Source organism: Bactrocera neohumeralis, chromosome 2, assembly GCF_024586455.1.
Source record: "Bactrocera neohumeralis isolate Rockhampton chromosome 2, APGP_CSIRO_Bneo_wtdbg2-racon-allhic-juicebox.fasta_v2, whole genome shotgun sequence".
NCBI lineage: Eukaryota > Metazoa > Arthropoda > Insecta > Diptera > Tephritidae > Bactrocera > Bactrocera neohumeralis.
Genome location: NC_065919.1, coordinates 82,260,230 through 82,280,235, shown reverse-complemented (window position 1 = coordinate 82,280,235; position 20,006 = coordinate 82,260,230). Strand labels below are relative to the sequence as shown.

Here is a 20,006-nt window from a genome sequence, read left to right as displayed (position 1 = left end):
TTTGAGGTGGTTGACATGATATATTCATGAACCGATTCTTTGAAATTTGGAACATATCTTCTTTATAATGGATTTCCAAAAATTTTCTTTGAAGTATTTTTAAAAATTCGAAAAGGTCGATCGGGTCTTGGATTTTTTTTTATCTAAAGCAATATCATCCGATAACGAAACTGCTCAGATCGGATCACTATAGTATATAGCTTGACCGTATGTTTTCTATTAGTTAGTAAGGAATATTTTCTATTTGTGAAGGGTATAATAGCTTTTGTGCAACCGAATTAAACGTTCTTTCTTTTTCTCTTCTGCATAACTCATATGTCGCATATATTCTCAAAAAGTGTGGCGAGAATTTTCCGCTTAGTATAATTCATTTCGTTGCCAATGACCTAGACATCAGTTTACGTCTTTCCTTATCTTGCATATTCGGAGTAAACTGTGTGGAAACTTTAATTCAAAGTAGTTCTCTCAAAAACATATGCTATAAAGTCTTTAAACTATATTGGTAATGAAATGAGTTAAGCTGTTACTAAAATTCGATCTCTCAACACCTAACAAGTCATACTGATTATCGTGGTCATTTGTTTAAAAAACTTTTTTTCGTTATTTCAATATATTTCACTCTTGTTCTAAATAAACTATATGTATATTTGCAAATGTTGGTGATTTACAAAACGCTAAATCCAAGGTACTCATCATAACCTCCTAACTTTCTGAGACAAAAAGGCTACACAAGCAAGCAAGCGATGCCAACTATTTATTTATTGCTTGTTATTATTGCAGATTTTCAAAACACCTTTGATACACGAAGCACTTAATGCCTTCATCCATTAACCAATAAACCACTATCAGACGACAAATTCTATAGCCAGCTCGTTCAGTAAACGAACGCACTCGTTAACCGTATTTGCAGGTGTGTGTGTGTGTGGGAGAGCGCTCATGCTTTGTTGCTAACCTTCAAATTCATGTTTTGCAACAATTATCAATGGTTTGATTTCTGCCAAGCTGCTATCGATTTTTGTTTTCATTAGCCGAAAAAACTTCCGCTTATTAATATTCTACGAAATAAACGCTTCCTTTGTGCTTGAAAGCAACTATATATTTAGTAATGTAGTATATGGAAATGAAACAAAAGTGTTACGCGCATAATTATGCGAAATTCAAGTTCACAAATCGCTCATCCGCAATGCTGCAAAGGCTGAGAGATTGCGCTAAAGCTGAGCTTTAAGGCTGATGTTAAGGCTATAATATTAGCATCTCCTTTGCGCTTCGTTTCTGCGAAAATTCTTTGTGATTTTTGTTAAATTTATTATTTTTGGTTCTTTTTTTCATCCATAAGTCCGTTTTGTTATGCAATAAGTTAACAAGTTTATAAATAATTTGAACACTATGCGGTAATCAGCTGCTGTCTGCTGGCTTAATTAAACATGTGACGCATAAATATTTATTTGTTTGTTTATATATATTTGATTTTTATATGTATCATATATACAGTGAAATCTCCCATAAGCGGACACTAGCAGAATCAGCCTTTCTGTTCATTTAATAGAGTTGTCGCTGTTCGTTAAAGCAGATGTCCGCTTAATAGAGGGTTCGTTTAATAGAAATGTCCGCTGTTCGGTTAATGCAGATGACCGCTTAATAGAAATGTCCGCTTAAAAGATGTGTCCGCTTAATAGAGGGTCCGTTTAATAGAGCTGTTTGCTTAATACAACATCCACTTAATAGAGCTATTCTTTTAATAGAGCTGACCGCTTATTAGAGCGGTTCTCTTAACAGAGCGTCCATTCAATAAAGATGTCCGCTTAATAGAGCGGTCTGCTTAAAAGAGCTTTTACGGTGTATATGTAGGTGTAAATAAAAATCCCAACATATTTTTCAAAACTGTTTTATTTTATTTACCTTAACATTTTTGGTTATTGTTCATATTGTAATATACAAAATAGATTTAAAGCAAACTAAAACTAGCATTCCATTTCATACAAGTATGTTTGTTGTTTATATAAAACATATTTCGTCAACTGCAAAGTTGAAAATCATAAAAAACATTAGAAATAAAATAAACCTTAAAACACTACACAAGCAATATCCTTAGAACTAGCCTTAACGCTGTAAGTATGTGAACTACCTCCCTTAACGTAATAAGTATGTATGCCGCATAGAACCGCCATTTTGTATTTTTGTTTTTATAATTACGCAACCTCATATATAACTTATAAACAACATCCAACTTCATGCCTTACGATTGTGCGCAACGGTGCTGAAATGTCCCACAGTATTTCCTTCAGCGCGCGGCTTTACCCTCCCCCTCTCGATAATTGGATAATTTGCAAGTACATTGAGTATGCGCTCTCTATGTTTATGGTTGTACGTGTGTGTGTGTGTATGTTCGTACTTTTGACTGGTGATTTGTTTTACTTTTGTTGCTCTTTTCCTTTTTCTTTCATACTATGAACTTTTTCGTGCTGGCGGTTGCTTGAGAATTGACAGCTTTAAACAGGCACCAAGTACAATTTTACTATGTAAACCGGGAAAAAAATTGCATGAAATTGTGTACGAGCACTGTAGACTGCAAGCGCCTTTATTCCTCCTTCTTGTGCACAGCACCCTTGCGATCCTCATCGCAGATATCCTTATCGTCCCAACCCCAAACGAGCGTCTCCTCGTTGTCATGATCGAGTTTCGACACCAGTTCGCTTATGTTCACATTATTGTTGTTCACATCCTGCACCGAAGGGTGAGTGCCATCGCCAGTACGTTGCACGCGCTTCAAGATCATCTCGTTCGACACCGATTTCAGATCGTAAGCTTGGCCTGAGCAAATAAGTAAAGTACAAATATACATATATGGGAAAAGTTTTCAAAATATATAGGAAAAGTTTTCAAAATATGAGTAACCGAAAACACCGTTATCTAGGTCATTTCAACTCACCAATGCGCGCCATGAAGTCCAAGAAGGCAGTCGTCCAGTTGTATTGGTATGTGCCCAATTCTCCCGCTTTGTAATCCCATGGGAAAACATGGTGATAGTTATGCCAACCTTCGCCGAAAGCGATCACCGACACCATTTTACTATCAACCGAGCTGATGTTCTTTTCGTATGGTCGCATGCCGTAGAAGTGAGCCGCGCTGTTCACCAACCATGTGCCGTGCAGTGAAAGCGCATAACGCAACATAGAGCAGACGAAGAAGCAAACTTGCAGTGACGAGCCCAATACGTAGTATGGGAAGAGTCCAGGAATGACGAAACAGCAAATGGGCATGATGAGGAAGTACAATCTGTGGGTTAAATGAATTAGTAATGATTTCATGATTAAAGTTCGAGAAATTGATTCAGGAAAATATAGGAGTTGGGGGTAGTATTAACCCGACTTTATCTATCAGATGTTCGAAAATTCTGATATTAGTTATATAGGGACTAGGTCAAGTTTTCGACCAAATTTATTTATTTTAGGCACAAAGATACACTGTTATAAGTAAAACACGTTCTGTCATTTTCATTCAGATAACTCATATATTGGCCGATAGTTTTGGATGGACTTGGACAGCTTTTGGTCTTAAGGGGGCATACTACGGGAAAGTGAAAGAATCAAGGGAACTTAAAATTGTGCCATCTGAGAAATAGGCGTGATTGTTGTCCGATTTCGCTCATACTCACACTGTGACATATAAATGCGAGAGAAAGGTCACATACCAAATTTGGTCGTGTCCCGAGATATATGATTTTACCTTAAATTGGGCGGTGCCATGCACATCGTCCAGTTTTGACCTAAGATCTTATAAAACTTTATGTCTCTGTCGTATTTAATTATTGATTTACCTTCCTTTTAGTAGTTTTTAAAGTACCGTTATATGGAAAGTAGGCTTTATCTTCCGATTTCAACCATTTTTCCAGTATCAAAAAGGGTGCTTAAGGGATTTATGAAGAACGCTGTGATCAATTTTATTGGTGTCTTAGGTACCACTACGATCCTGCGTTCTAAGCTATTCAAATCAGATCTCTACAAGGTTCCAAGGTTCGACATTTAAACCTAACCTAACCTTACTTCCATTACCCACATGATACCACTTAATCTGCAATTTCATCTTAAACTACTCACTTCTTCTGGAATTTAACGACGGGATCGGCCAAAATGTCACTCATATCAATGGTCTTGCCACGCTCTCTCACATCGGGATGCTTCTTGCACATCAACCAACCCATATGGGCAAAGAAGAAACCACGACCCGAATTATGGGGATCCGCATTAGTATCGGTAAATTTGTGATGAACACGATGATCGCGACACCACTCGTATATGCTGTTCTGAAAGGCGAGCGACTGACACAACATAAGGAAGATGCGCAATGGCAGTTTAGCTTTGTAGGCTCGATGCGACCAGAGACGATGTACACCAGCTGTAATGCCCAAACCACCGAGTACGGCGTATAAGTAGCCTATGAAAGCAAGAAGAAAAGGAGAGAAAAACACAGAGTTTTAAAAAATGTGTAAACAAATAGGGGACTATCTATAAGAACGTATCAATGCTACACTCACCGATAAAGAACTCCAAGTACGCGTTCTCAGCCCAAATCAGATACAAACCATAGAGTGCCATCGAATGCAATATCACGAACAGCATCACATTGAACCACACAATTTCCATTTTATAAGGCTTCTGCGTGACAGCATCCGTTTTACTTTGAGTTTGTGCCGACGTTTTGGCCGACTGCTGTTGCATGGCCGCAGCCGATTCACCCTGATTGGGTACACGATCATTACTACTCTTACAACTGGTCTTGGCTAATGTAGTCTGTTTATTGTTGTTGGCATCATTATTAGTAATGGCCGTTTCGGCGATGAGAAAAGTGCTGCCGATCAGATTTGGAGCCATCTGTAACACGGGTAAAGAGAAATAGAGTGTGAAAAATATGCAAGAGAGTAAAGCAGTCTTTTAAGTAATAAAAATTTATTTTTTTTTATTTTCTATTTATAAATCATTATTTCATAACCATCTTATATAAGCCTTAAATCATGCATGATTGCATAATACACGCCGACAGCGTCATTGATAAGCACCAGTGATTGATTGATTTCAATAAAGTCTCAGCAAAATTAGCTTCATTCTCATTGTTCTCCATTCAACACACCCGCTTACCGCTCTCAACGCTTTCGTACTCAAATATTTGTATTCTCCATATTCCACAGACAACACTTGTCGTTACCAAGCACACGTTTCGCCACAAAGTCGTTACCAATTCATTTTACGTGTCTGCTGTTTCCTTCCACTGACTACCAAATAAGTTCTAAACCAGACAAAAGTAGTTATGGACTACATTAATGAACTTTTCAAAAAATATCCCTCATCGACAATTCCTGTCAGGTTTCGCCAAAAAAATAAAATTACTAACACAAAGAAAACATTTTGGAAAAAATCTCGACAAAAGTTTATAGTTAGACAGAGAGTTCAAAGTCGCGAGTACAGGGACGTCAGCTCTAAATATAAGACACAGATAAAGACACGTGTAAAGATTTAGGAATTTCTGGTTGCGATTTCTGTAGCTCATTAATGCAAAATGTGAAACACATTCAATCATTTATTGCTGGTGCAGCAACTTTTTTCGATATCTTTGCGAGTTCTCTGTGAGAAATGAAGCAATAATATTTTTGTCACTCTCTCACTATTTGCCAAGCAATAAAACTTTACTAAAACGTATGTCACTCAAGCTGTCACACCATTAATATTTTTGTTTCTTCTGTTTTCTTCGTCTACATTTAATTTTACTTGTATTTATGCCTCAAAAGAGGCTTGGCCCCTTAATGTACGGTCATAAAATTTGTCTACAAATGAATAAAATATCTTACGTACGCAGGTAGAAATCAATTTTAAATTCTTTAAAATTAACACCAACATAATATTAACTAGCTGATAGAAATCTAGCAAAACTAATTGTAGAATTCAATAAAGTCAATGTTCTTTTAAAATACTTCATACGAGTGTGTACTCCTAGTACGAAGCTTTAACGGTCTTTCCCAAAACGTGCTTTGTATGAAAACGGCGTTGTTAAACAATTTAAAAATATAATCAAAATGAATTTCCGCTTAGCTAATGTAGGTATATTATGTTCCAGAGTAATTAGTTAAGGTTAAGTTGATCCAGTATAAATAGAGCTCCAATCATTCTAGTGTTAACATACTTATTAAAAGTTTTGTCAGAAAGCTCTGTTGAATACATCATCAAAAGATAAGCGAGTTAGTCAATTTCTGCCAGGAAACTATTAGAATTAAGCAATCTTCGGAAGAGTAAACCGCTTTTAGCCGTCCTTAATAGCAAATTACTACAGGTGGGTTCTCTGATTCATTCTTGGATTAAATTTAATAAATAAATGGCTATTTTTGAGTTGAGAAAGAGATAATTCAAAGAACACAATAGGGCTACTAGTGGATTCTCTGATTCATTCTTGGATCAAATTTTATAAATGAATGACTATTTTCGAATTGAGAAAGAGATAATTCAAAGGATACAATAGGGCAATAGACCTAAGGTTGCGGTGATCCTCGTCTATATATATAAACTCAAAAGTCAATGATGCCAATTACATATTTTTCAAAGAAAGTTGAAGCATTTGATGGTATACTTTCAATATTGTTCACACATATCGACAGTTTTACTCTACACTGAACCACACTCTAGAGAAATAGTACTTTTAGCCAGTTTTTTACTCAAAAATAATAAAAAAAAAATTATGAGAAAAGTACTTAAACTATTCTCAAGATTTGAGAAAGAGATAAATACCGTATTTAGAAGCAGATCACTTTCACTGAAAGTCTTACAAGTTGAAGAAATCTAAAATGCAGCTGTTTTCAGCTATTTTTGGTTGAAATGAATAAATATGAAAATGGATAAATATTGTCAATATCTCTTGTAGCCAAAAGCAATTCTTGAACTACGTAATATAAATAAAAACTTTTGCTTCACAAAAACGGAAGAATATTGTTTTAGAAGACAAACTCTCTCTTATAGTTAATACCTGTAGTTCATTTGAGCTCTTTAGTTCTTTCGGGCAGCCGACTTACTATTGTTCGAAAATAAGTCTATTGAAGTAACTATTTGTGGTGTTGATATACAGATTGGGGCTGACAGATCGAGAAGACTGCAGGAAATGTCTAGAGCAAGGCACCAGTCAAACAATGGAACACCTCTTGTGCATTGGCAAGAGTACGGCATAAGCATTTGTGCTCCTCACGGTATGATACACTGGAGGAAGCATCGATTGTGAGGCCAAAGAGTCTGTTAAAATTCACGTCAAGCGCAGGCATCATAAAGGATGACTACACCTCATGGACCTAGTAACTGAACTCCACCGAGTATTGCAAAGAACCAAAACTGGTCTATGTATGTGTGGCTCATAGGACTACCAGACTAATCTAACCTAACTATTTACTTTCTCGAAGCTAGAGAACAAATGGAATATAACCCAATTTTATAAAAACCAAAATTGGTTAGAGTTAAGGTTATGTATAAAGTAAAGTGTCGTAAAAGTTAAGATAATGGCAACAAATTTGAAAAGCACAAAAAATCTTGAGATAAATTATGCAATTAATAAGTGGGACCCACCCATTTATAGCTCGAAAGTTAAGCTTTGCTCATTCCTCTCATGCATTAATATGCACTCAGTCTTTGGTTGTTAGCTATGAATGATTACATTAAGTAACAGAAACTCATGTATCTATTTAATATACACCAAAAATAAAATTATGTACAAAATATTCTTAAGTAATTCGAAATTTATGGCATAGTTTGATTAATTTGAAATATTTGAGTAATTTTACTACCAATAAAGTAATTGAAATCAAGTGTTTAAACACTAAAATACAATAAAAACAGTTAATGAAAAATTCCTATTCATTATTTTCTTTTAATTACAAATTGTTTGTTCATTAATACGGCATTGGTGCTGTTAAATCGATTAACGGTGTTTAGCAGTTAATTGCATGGTTCATTGCATGCTATCTCGCTTGTTCAGCATAAACCGCATAACTTCAAATTAGTTATTACTGAAATCTCTAAATGAATTTGGCAACATTTTCCGACAAAGCTTTACTTAAGTTCAAAAAACACTTTGTGGCAATATTCCTGTCAAAAAAGCTTAAAACTAGCAAGTCAATTTGCCATTTATTAAGATTCGATTCGAAGAATTTCGGTATTGCAATATTTGCATATTGCCAAACCGCATTTGGAAGCAATAAAATGTGATACACGCAGCACCGGCAGTGGTTTGGGTTTATGTAGTGTATATACAATATATCTGTATATATATATATGTACTTATTTATGTAGGTATATATGTACTAGAAGTAATTTAAATACTACTCAGCTACAAGTGCAAAAATATATGTGTGTGTATATATATTTATTCGCATGTCAGAATTTTTGATAAACTTTTGGCAGTTAGTCATTTCCGGCCACAATTCTCAACCCAGAATGTACGAGTATGCTACGGCAATAAACATGCTTTGATGGCTCAACATTTTATTGCTTCGAAAAATATTTTTTTGGTTTTTGTTTTTGATTGACCATAAGTGTTTTGTTACAGCATAGTTATTACAAAATAAAATAATTGGTATTTTTCGTATTTTATATGTTGTAACTCTTTTAAATATTCTTACAATTTGTGGTCATTAAATGTGCAATTTTATAGTTAGCAACTAATGAAGTCAAATTTCGTAAGATTTTATACTGAAGTTGACGGAAGTGTCATTAAATTTGTGTAACATTTACGAAATCACACCACTCTCTATCTAATTGAGAGAGTATAGCGGTGCTGTTGTATAGAGTAAGGCAAAGTTTGCTCTCAGTAAGTCTGCCAATATCAGCTGTTTTGCTGACGTCACAGTATTGAATATTAATAAAGGTTTTTTAGTCATCAAATTAATTAGTCAATATCCATTCGGAGATTTTTAGACAAATCTTAACTCATTCTTCAGTTCTTCTCTTTCTCTTAGTCTCATATATTGGGTCGTTCACTTTGATGACAACAGGTGATCTGATTGAATTTTTTCGCAGAAAACTTCACACTTAAGCGCTTTACCGTTATATATTTATATACAGCTGATATTGTAAGGATTGTTTGTAAAAAATGTTTAACGTATTTTGGAATAGTTTTTGTTTGTTGCTCTATCGAAAGTGGAACCTCGAAACACATTTTTGGCATATTTTACAGTTTTACTATTCAAAGGTAAAAATGCAGTTCAAGCAAATTTGAGGGCATAATAGATCATAGTTTTTGGTGCAATCCTCATTTACTTATCTAAGGTCGAATATTTTGTGATGTGTACTGAGAAGATGTTGACCGAATACCAATGCTAAAACTGGTTTGCCAAATTTCGTTTCGGTAATTTCGGTTTTGAGGATGCATCGCGTCCTGGAAGCTCTCTGGAAGCCAATGTAGATAAAATAAAGCCATTGCTCAATGCAAATCGTGGAAAAACAACAGTAAAGATCACATAAAACATCTAGGATTAGTTTCGCAGTTTGGCATATGGGCTTCTCATGTTCTTACCGCACAAATTTTGCTTCGTCACATTAACGACTGTGATTTGCTTATCAAAAATCAAAGGAATGATCCATTTCCGAAAATCATTGTTGGTGGCGACGAAAATTGGATTGTTTGCAAGATTGTAAAGCGCAAGAGCTTCTTAACAGGCTGAACCAACCCAAACCACTTTGAAAGCCGATAGACACCAAAGAAAGGTTATAATGTCTATGTTATGAGATTTCAAAGGGGACTTTTATTTTGAGTTTTAGAAAAAATTTTGTAAATTTACTCATACTTTTTCAATAAATGACTCAACCAGCCTTACTAGATAAATACTTTATACTTTTCATAAAAAAACAAGAAAAATGGTGTATTTCTTAACAAAATCCGAAAGAAGCTTAACCTCTTGTATTCTAAAAACAATTTTAAAACATAAATATGCAATAAAAGACAAAGTATTGCAAATCTTTAAGCACACTTGTTATGCTGTATATATAATATATACACTATCGAAAAATCGCAACAATCCAACCGAATGCCATTGTCGTCGCATTTGCATAAATTAAAGAGATGCTGGCTCGGAGACGTGCTTTGGCAGTGTGAAACTTAAAAGTTTCAGTTTGCAGTTTGTGCGGTTGGCAGCGACTCGAAGCAACTCGTGGAATTGATGGACTTGACATTGAATGCGGCAATTGATATTTTGTGCACCTGTCTCCGCCCAGCCTTGCCTTTGCCGAGTAGCAAGGCTTTATTTGGCTAGCTCTATGGCAGGTCATAGTCGCTTGTAGCTGTGGCAGCAATCAGGTTGTTGGCAATGTGCAACAATGCCGCAGTATTTAAACGAAAATACTTGTATACAGGGTGAGATGGCAAGTATAAATTATATAAACGGGAAATTTTAATTTTTTCAAGTTTTTTTCTATTTATGATCAAAAAACATTTTTTAATAATTATAAATTTATTTAAAATTTTTTATAAAATTTACTAAATAAAATTAAAATTTTAAAAAAAAAAATAAAATAATTTAATTTTAATAAAATAAAATTTAAAACTAAAAATTTTTTCTTTTGTAATAAAATAACAATTTTAATATAATCCATTATATTTTTTTTTAATATTATTTAAATCTGGTAAATTTATTTATTAAAATTAGAAAAATAAAAAACATTTTGAATTAAAGAAAAAAATTTAAAAATTTATTTTAAAAAATTAAAAATTATTAATAATTTTAAAATTAAAAATATTTTTATTTTTTTATTAATTAGATAATAATTTTAATAAAATATTTTTTATGTTTATAAAATATAAATATTTTTAAATTTATTGAAGACTTGTTATTTATTGAACATTGAAACAAAGTTAAAAAAAAAATTTGGAATGAAAAACAAAACTTATAACTGAAATAATTTTTTTCTGAAAAAAATGTAATTAAGGTTTTTTGATAAAACATATTTATTTTTTAATGTTTTGAATTTAATGAAAAGAAACAATTGAAAAATTTGTGAATAAAAGAAAAAAAAAAACTCCGAAAAAATTAATTTTTTTTTGTTGGCAAAATATATTTTTTTAATAAAAGTTTGAAGACCTTAGAAAGTTTTATTAACTAAATATTAAATTTATAAAAAAAAATATTAATTATTTTGAAATTTAAAAAAGTTTTTAAAACCATAGTTTCGAAATTAAAAAAAAAAATTTAAATTTAATATCTCTTTTTTGTTGATAAAAATATATGTAATTTCAAAAATTTCCATTTCTGAATAACAAAATTTTTTTTCGAAACTTAAGTGTTTTTTCTTTTCAACTTGAGGTTGTCGTATATTTAAAATTTGTAAATGTTTTGAATTAACAGCGATAGTCACCATAAACCCCAATATAAATATAATGTGAAAAAAAATAAAAACTCCTAAAGAAAAACCCTTTATGCTGGTGCTTATATTTAATAATTGTCTTAATCAGGCATTTATGTGTATTTACGGACAACAAAAAATATGTTGGCACTATTTTCTAGGCCAAGTTTACTCGCATAGAATATTTATATTGAGAATATTTTCGACGAAGCTCAAAACACGAGCTCACATATACATACATACATATAGCTTTGTGTGTCAATTGAAAACCAGTAAAACTGTTGCTAATTTCATTTAAAAAAATACGCAATAACCCCTCCGACGATCTGTGGTCCCTAAAGCCAGCGAATGCAGCGCAGGTTAATCCACTCTATGCAGCAAAGAAACATGCTTTCTGCTAAAGCCTGATTCTTGTTTCACCTGCCGAGCTTCTCTATGGATTTTTGCGTTGGTTTTTATATTTAAGTTTGCAATATTGTTTTGTTAAAGCGAAGCCATTTGAAACTAATTCGATGCGGTACTAAATGTTGCATAACCACTTTAATTTTAGCAGCGTAGCGCAACTGGTTGGCCGCTTTTGGATAACATATTTATGAACACATGTATTGCGATATCTACATACATGCATATGTATATATAGACATATGTATTTAGTAATAAGAATTATAAAAGCAGCCATAAAACTCTTTACAGTTTCCACTTTAAATTTCCCTTTCAATTTTCGATTGGCTCAGCTTCTCAACAACAACAACAAACTTTGAGAATCCGTAGATATGTGCATACTTGTATAGGAACAGTAGTTTCGGTTTACAGATTCTTTAAGTTCAACTTTTTGTAACTGAAACCATAATATTTTGCAATTTTCCAATCGTCATGTGCAGAAAATTGTAAATTGAAAGGGAAATTCAAAGTGGAAACAGAATGCAATAGCCCAGCCACAGCTAACTGTAAATAATTTTTATGGCTGCTTTTGCAAATCTAATTACTATTTTTTAATTAAAATGTGAACCATTGAAACCGTTCAGCGATTTTTTGAAATTTTTTTTTTTGACACCAGAAATAAGACACCAACAGCTAATTGAAGGCGGCGCTTCTGATCTGGACTATGCTTTCAAGTAAGTGGACTGAAGCGGTATTATTTCATACAATGGAACATTTTCATATTATACGTCACTCAAAAACTCCACTCAATAATTGGGAAACAATTTTAGAGTTATCAGAGATTGAGGAAATATACTAGAAGTAACCAAAAATTGATTATTTGAGTCGTTTTCCTAGCAATAAGGACTCAAGGCGTTACGGTGGGTTTGACAGCCGAAAAAATTATATTTTCGCTTACTTTTTTTTATATGATAAATGACTTAATTCTTTAAAATTTTTGAGCGTATCAAAGAGGCAACATTTGAATAAGATTTTGTGAATTTTTCATACATTTTCTGGAGACGCCGCCCAAAAACGTGGTCTCGCGGTCGTCGGCAAAACAGGCGACGCATTCATTTAAAATCATAAAATCCAAAAGCATCAGTTAGTAGATGAGTTTAGGTCGTAATTAATCTAAGGCTTTAGAAAAAAAAATGAAGTTGGAAACAAAGCAATATAATTTTATGTCGAACTTTTACCACAAATTGCCTTACAAAATTATATATAATGAAAAAAAGTTCTTCAATCAATCAAGAGGTCATCCTTTTTCGAAGAACTGCGAACAATTTCAATAACATTGCTTAACTACTTTCTGAGAAATCGTGATCACCGACTTTGAAAACGATGTTTCGAGAAAAACACGATCAAAGATTGGAGTAGCTGATCGGTCTTGCCTCACTGGCCGCTCTCCCAAAGGTTCTATCTCGTACACTTTTATTGCGATTGTCTTGAAACTTTGGCAAAATATTCCAGACATATAATAATATTTAAAAAAAAATTTTTTTTTTTGAAATTTCAAAACCAACATAACCTCTTAAAAATATTTTATATTTATCGTTAAACGTCGAATACTAAAATTCATAGCATAAGCTTTATATATTGAAGAAGAAGAAAAAAATCAAACTGAGGTAAATTTTTAGGAAATTTTATGTTCCACAAGAATCAGAAGGACATCCAACTCGGTCCCATACCGATGTGAACGGGACAAGGGTGCCCCCTCAGACTAGCTCATCGGCTTTGCTGTTCCCATCAATTCCGCTGTAATCTCAAGAAAATGCGATGTAAAAATGCTTATCATGAACGATTCACTTTTTCCTTTGTGGTGTTTATTTTAAATTTTTTATATAGAAAACTTTGAAAGGTGTGGGTGAGATCTTTCAAAATCAAGCTAAACATTTTTTTGCAGAAAATTGTTTTCTCTTAATATTGGTTCATTTTAAGCAAGCATCAATCGAATGATTAGTTTTTGGCTCACACTATTATACATATGTACATTCGAATGTTTCTGTCCTGTCCAATGTCCATATATTTTATATAAAATATACATACATAAATATATTTCTCTGCAGTTTTTTATATACATGTGTATATATATGCTAAGCTAAGAATTAGCCAAATTCTTTACACATATGTTTTTTTGAAATATTTTAGTATTCAGCGCACGCACTTTCAAATTCCATCAATTTGTACGACTACAATAATTGTAGAATAATAGACACTTCTCAACGCGCATAAAGACACATACATACATACATACGTATGTGTAGATAAACATTCTTTTAAATTGGCAAGCGTCATAAGAATCAATCTCAACGCCAACCACAAACGCCCGCACACCTACCAACCAGCCAACCACCCCAACTAAGCGACATCACACTGTGCATACACACACATATGTATGTATGTATTGTACAAACAAGCATGCACTGCTCATCAACGTGTATTTTTGTAACGTCTCTTCATGTTACTAATATGCTGCGAACGTCAATGCGCCGCCGCCGCCGTCACTCCAATGCGTTACATGCGTGCGCATGTGTGTGTTTGTGGGCACAGCAACCGCCGACAAGGCGCTGAAGAGTCGCACGCATTTGCGCATGCGCATGCAGCACATATTAATTGTGTGAAGTTCGCTGTTAGCCACGCAGCTTTTGAGCGCGAATACATATACATATGCATACTTGTGTGTGTGTGTATAAGTTTGCACGGGTTCCGCTTATAGCACGTATGCGCACATATCCACATGTGAATGGTACATCTATTGGCATGTGTGTCTATATGCTGCTTCTGTGGTTCATCCCCAAACGCTACAAAACGCGAACAAAATATAAAAATATCAATATGCAAAGTGGCAAATCTATTGACAGGTATATTGTGAATAATCAATTTGATCGATTCATTCAGTTGACGTGCGTATGTTTTTTCGCGGTATTTTATTCTGCCGCCCCCCTCCGCAATTCGACCATTATTTATGTAATTATTATTCCGCTTATGGTCTGCAAAACTTGGAATAATTTATAATTCTTCTGCTTTGCTGAATTATACGTGATCTCAATTCCAACAACAACAACAAAAAGGAATATAAAAACAAAAATAGCCACAATGTGGCTCCTACGTGCCATAAGTATGTGTGTATGGAGCCAATGCTCGAGGTACATAGCTCAATAGCCGCCGACTACCGTGTCTAGCCTAGAGGCAACAAGCCACTCAACTGAGTGTGTTCACCATCCATGCGCGCACCGCCGCTTCCTCACTACGTAGTTGTGGTCAACTAGGAAGTGAAATTGTTTTTTGGGGGGTTCTCTTGTTGATTATTATTTCTATGAGTGTTTTTCCGAAAACAACTCTTTGTCTGCTATCGATATAGTACTTCAAACAGGTTTTGAACGAAATCAATAGTTCGGTGGCTGGCAATATTGATTGACATATGCTTGATAATTGAAACAAATTTAAATATCATGCTAATCTCATGCAGCCCTTTTTATAAAAGAAAGACAGCAACTATTGGTAATTTACATACTTGAAGGAAATTTAATTATAATAATTTAAAATAAAAGTTGTGATTTTTGGTGAAACTTACAAATTGTGCTCTATTTTGATGCCAGCGTATATTTCTAGGAGAAATAGAGCAGAAACATTTTTGAATTTCACGGTTATTAAAATTAATGTTATGACACTAACTCAATAGGCCGTTATGGTAATTGGCTAAATTTTAGCTCTTTTATATTCATTAGTTTTTTGCGAATTCTGCTGACCCACTTAAGTATGTATAATATATTTATGGCGATAAGTATGTATAGTAAACGAGTTATAAATTGAAGAGAAACGTAAATTCGCTTAATAGGCCGTTTCTTTTTTTAGAACTCAATTGTAGGGAAATACGGAAGTATCTTTTTGATGTGAACCCTAACGCTGTAAACTTCATAAAAAGTCTCTTATATTTCGATACAAAACTCTGCCATACCTCGATAAACTCGCATTAAGGATTTTGTGTTTATTAACACTAAAAGATGTGGTGTTTAAGATGAGTTAATTTTGTGTTCTGTAAACATTGAAAAGTGTAGTATTAAAGGTGACTTAACACATACTCCTGTTTTTGGGTTGATTTTATGACAACAATAAACTCGAGTTAAATATTTTGTAAACTCTAAAAAATGTGGCGTTTAAGAGTGTTTAACCGTATACTCCTGTTTTTATGTAACTTTATAAACTCGAGTTACTTTTTTTGGGTTATTAAACACTAAAAAATGTAGTGTTAAAGATAAGTTAACATATACAACCGTTTTTATGTAGATTTTATAACAAACACCAAATTCAACACTAAGCCCGAGTTAAATATTTGGTGTTTATAAAAACTAAAAAATTGTGTGTTTAGCTGAGTTAACCATATATTCCTGTATTTAGGTAGATTTTATGATAAACACCACGTCATTAAAAAACTCGAGTTAAAGATGTTGCAAACTCTAAAATATGTAGTATTTAAAATAAGTTAATATATACTCCTGTTTTTTGTAAATATTTTGATAAAAACCAAAGTCATCAACAAACTCGAGTTTTTAATTCTCTGTGGGTCTGGATTTAAATATACCAAAGAAGTTCGTTCTGTTATAATTGCCCTTATGAACTAACTCCTAACATGGCTACGGAAATTTTAAAAAGTGTGAAAGCTCCGAATAAAAGCTCAAACACTTATTTTTAGTATAAAATTTGTAATTTTAGATTAAAAAATAAGTTACGATAATAATTTTACTAAGCAAATTCGTAATCAGAACTTTGTTATTTTGTTTCAGTTGTAATTTAAATTAATTAAGTTTTAATAAAATTAAAACAAAAGTGTATTGTTTTATTCCACTTTCATCTCAAACCGCATAATTGTAAATATTGATATTGATTCTTGTTTTCTCTCAAAATAGATTATTGCATAACTAATTAAACTAATTATAGAGCAGAAGAGGAACAATTAAGCGCATGTGTCACGGAAACTGGTCTGAGCTTTGATTAGATGCATAACTTTGGACTGCATCGAACTTTTACGAAACTTTTAATGTTGATTATTATTTTTTTTTTTAATTTTATTTTATGTTAATTATTATATTTTTATGTATTTGCAAATAACCTATAAAACTAAAATTAAGGAAATGTATGTTTTAGTAAAAACTTTAATAAGAGGATTATTTGAGTAGTCGAAAATAACACAATTCAATTTAGTTAACCATTTGTGAAAAATGTTTTTGAAATATTTTGGAATTTTTTTTTAAATTTTGAAATTTTTTGAACATTTTTTTAAAACTTTTTTCCAAATTTTATAGCAAGAAATTAATATTCAACCATTTGTGAAAAATTTTTAAAAATGTTTCTGAAATATTTTGGAATATTTTGAAATTTTTTAAACATTTTTTTATAATTTTTTTTAAATTTTTTAGCAAGAAATTAATATTCAACCCTTTGTGAAAAATGTTTGAAAATGTTTTTGAAATATTTTGGAATTTTTTTTTTAAATTTTGAATATTTTTGAACATTTTTTTTTTTAATTTTTTTGAAATATTTGAAATTTTTTTGTCTTATATTGAATATGATAAAATCTAAAAATATATGAATTATTTCTTTAAACATTAGTAAAAAAATTTTATGTTAACTTTAAAATACTATTGTTCCAGCCAAAGCGTTTGGTACAATGTTAGGTTTTACTTCTTGTTGGAAAATTTTTCCATTAATTGACTTATCAAACAAAAATTTCAAAAATGTAGGAAAAAAATTTTCAACCATACATATTTATACCTATTTTTCAATTTCACAAATTTAGCCCTAAGCAACTGGGCATAACCGAATTTTATGTGGTATGCATAAAAATCTACAAGACACTTGTTTAAAAAAACTTTTTACTAGTGATCTTTGGTTTTATCTGCGCTTCTATAGTTCAAAATACAATAGCATTACTCCACTGAGTAAAATCCCGTTAGGGTCTAAAGAAAATTTATTTTGAACTTTTTTTATTATTGAGATTCTTTTTTATTAAAAATAATATAATAATGAGAAATAATATCAGTTTAACGGTTGCAAGTACCTTAAAGGTAGAAAATTTGTTTTTATTATTTAGTGCAACAAGTTATAATAAAAAGCCATTTTCCAATTTTAATGATTAGGAAAATTAGCTTTGGTTGGAAAGGTATTTTTGGTTTTCCAAGCAAAAGTATTTTTGAAATTAAATTTAATGAAAGAAAATGTTGGAAACAAATTTTTGACTCACAAAACAACAGCATTTAAAAAAATTATCTTAAAATAATAAATTAAATTTAAATTATAAATTATTATTTATTATTAGTCATCAATTTATATCAAGGCTTTGACTAAACGATTACATTTTGACGCACCTTATGTCCGATAAGAATAGTTCTTTTAACGAAACATAATCCTCAACCGAAAAAGATAGACGAAAAACAGTAAATAACTGTCAGAGCGAAAAAACTCGTATAAACGATTAAGCTGCTCGAATGAACCTCAAAACTTGGTGCCTATTCCATTCCAGACTCACCCATGTGCATAAAATATAATTTTAATAACATATTATTTGTTGTTGTTTTCACTATACAAAAATTGTTCATATTTAAGACAAAAAAATCTACATATATTTGCAGCAAACCAATTCGATTTGCGCTATTAAATGCATGGTTAAAAAATATATATATTTAAAGTCCTGAGACTTTATATAATTTACAACACATTTTCGAAATTGCTTTCAATTATTTTAATTGAAAATTTTTATTTTTTTGGCACATAAAAACATTTTTTTTAACATTTGCACAGTTCGTTAGGGGAAGCTTAAAGCTTTGCAATAAAAATTAATTTTTCGGAAATAAAATCCTTATTTTTCAAAAGAATGTCAATTTTGGAAATTTTTAAAATTTCTTGACTTTCGTTGGCTCACCTTTATTTCTTATGCTCCTTTAAGTTTTTTGATGAAAAATAATATTTGTTTTATTTGCTCGATGTCCTTTTGTTTTATAAAATTCTCATTTAAGAATTCCACAAAAGGTATACAACTCAATCTACAGTTCAACCCACACAAAGTTCTCAATAATTTTTCAATAATAATTTTTTTTTATAAATTTTCAAATGACTTTGTTTTAAACAATCAGTTTAATGTTGCATTTTTTGCTTTCTTCTTCTATTTCGTTAAACACACCGCACGTGTTTTTGTTGTTGTTCTTAAGCCTCGCTGTACGCGCAAGGATAACACGATCGAACGCGACGTTCACGTCACTTAACAAAAACTCTACTAAAATTCCGCTTAGAATATGCTCGGGCACACTATCGATCGTCGTGGTCGTTGTCGTTACCGCCGATGATCAGTGCGTTCGTTGTTGACTGTATGAAGTCAGTAGACAAACAGTTTGCCTAGAAATAATTACACCGAATTTTAAAGACAATTCAAATGTGCTGTCTTTTAATGTTTCGCATGCCTCAGCCAAACGCCAATGTATTGGTATTCTCTTACTCGTACTCGTCATATGCGCTCGGCTGTGTGTGAGTGTAGAATTTGTACTTCTTCTTGTCGCTAAGCTTGCTTATGTGTATTGTTAGTTTGGAACGCTCTGCCATTGTTGCTCGTCAAACGCTTATGTTTGTATGTATGTGTGTGTGTGTCGAATGCTAATCACCAATGCAGCCGCGTATATGACGAGAAGCGTTCGCTTGTTGATATGCTTGTATGTCAACGCCGCCTTTAGCATTTCGTCAGCTGCTCGCAGTGGTGTTGGTGGCGCTGCTGTTGCTGCTTAGTCGGTCGGCAGTCGATCGCTGAGGTTAGGAGGTTAGCCGCCTCGTTATGTCAGCTTGCATTTTTTGCTATTATTAGTACTATAATTGCAGTGACTTTATTGGTTCACTGATTATCGCGTTGAGTATGGTCAAGTTGATCACGTTCAGTGAAGAGCCGAAAAATTCCATGTGAATATTTTCTATTCCCTTTTTCTTTTGTTATGCTTACTTTCTGCCTAAAACGAGTTTTTTTTTGACAAAAGTGTGCTTAACTAGTGTAATCGGTAGCTTTATCCGCAATTAAATTCATTGTTTGGAAAATTATGTTAGGCGGAACGTCTAAGGAATTCATAGATGCGTATTTATACAAATATAGACTACTTAGCTGAACTCATCGGAGGAAACCTTCCTAACAGATTTTCTAAAAAGATGCAAGCTTCCTAATTGCTATTTTAGAACCGTTAGCGT

At 32.6% G+C, this 20,006-nt stretch overlaps 1 protein-coding gene across 1 annotated transcript; it reads right to left on the bottom strand.

The window, feature by feature from the left end:
* Window positions 1-1,869: 1,869 nt before the first annotated feature.
* LOC126766104 (acyl-CoA Delta-9 desaturase) lies at window positions 1,870-19,177 on the bottom strand. Its single transcript, XM_050483904.1, has 5 exons — window positions 18,706-19,177; window positions 4,535-4,871; window positions 4,098-4,434; window positions 2,930-3,276; window positions 1,870-2,811 (listed from the first exon to the last, which is right to left on the bottom strand). Exons 2-5 carry the CDS (start codon window positions 4,869-4,871, stop codon window positions 2,579-2,581), a joined length of 1,254 nt encoding a protein of 417 aa, XP_050339861.1. The 5' UTR covers window positions 18,706-19,177; the 3' UTR covers window positions 1,870-2,578.
* Window positions 19,178-20,006: the final 829 nt, after the last annotated feature.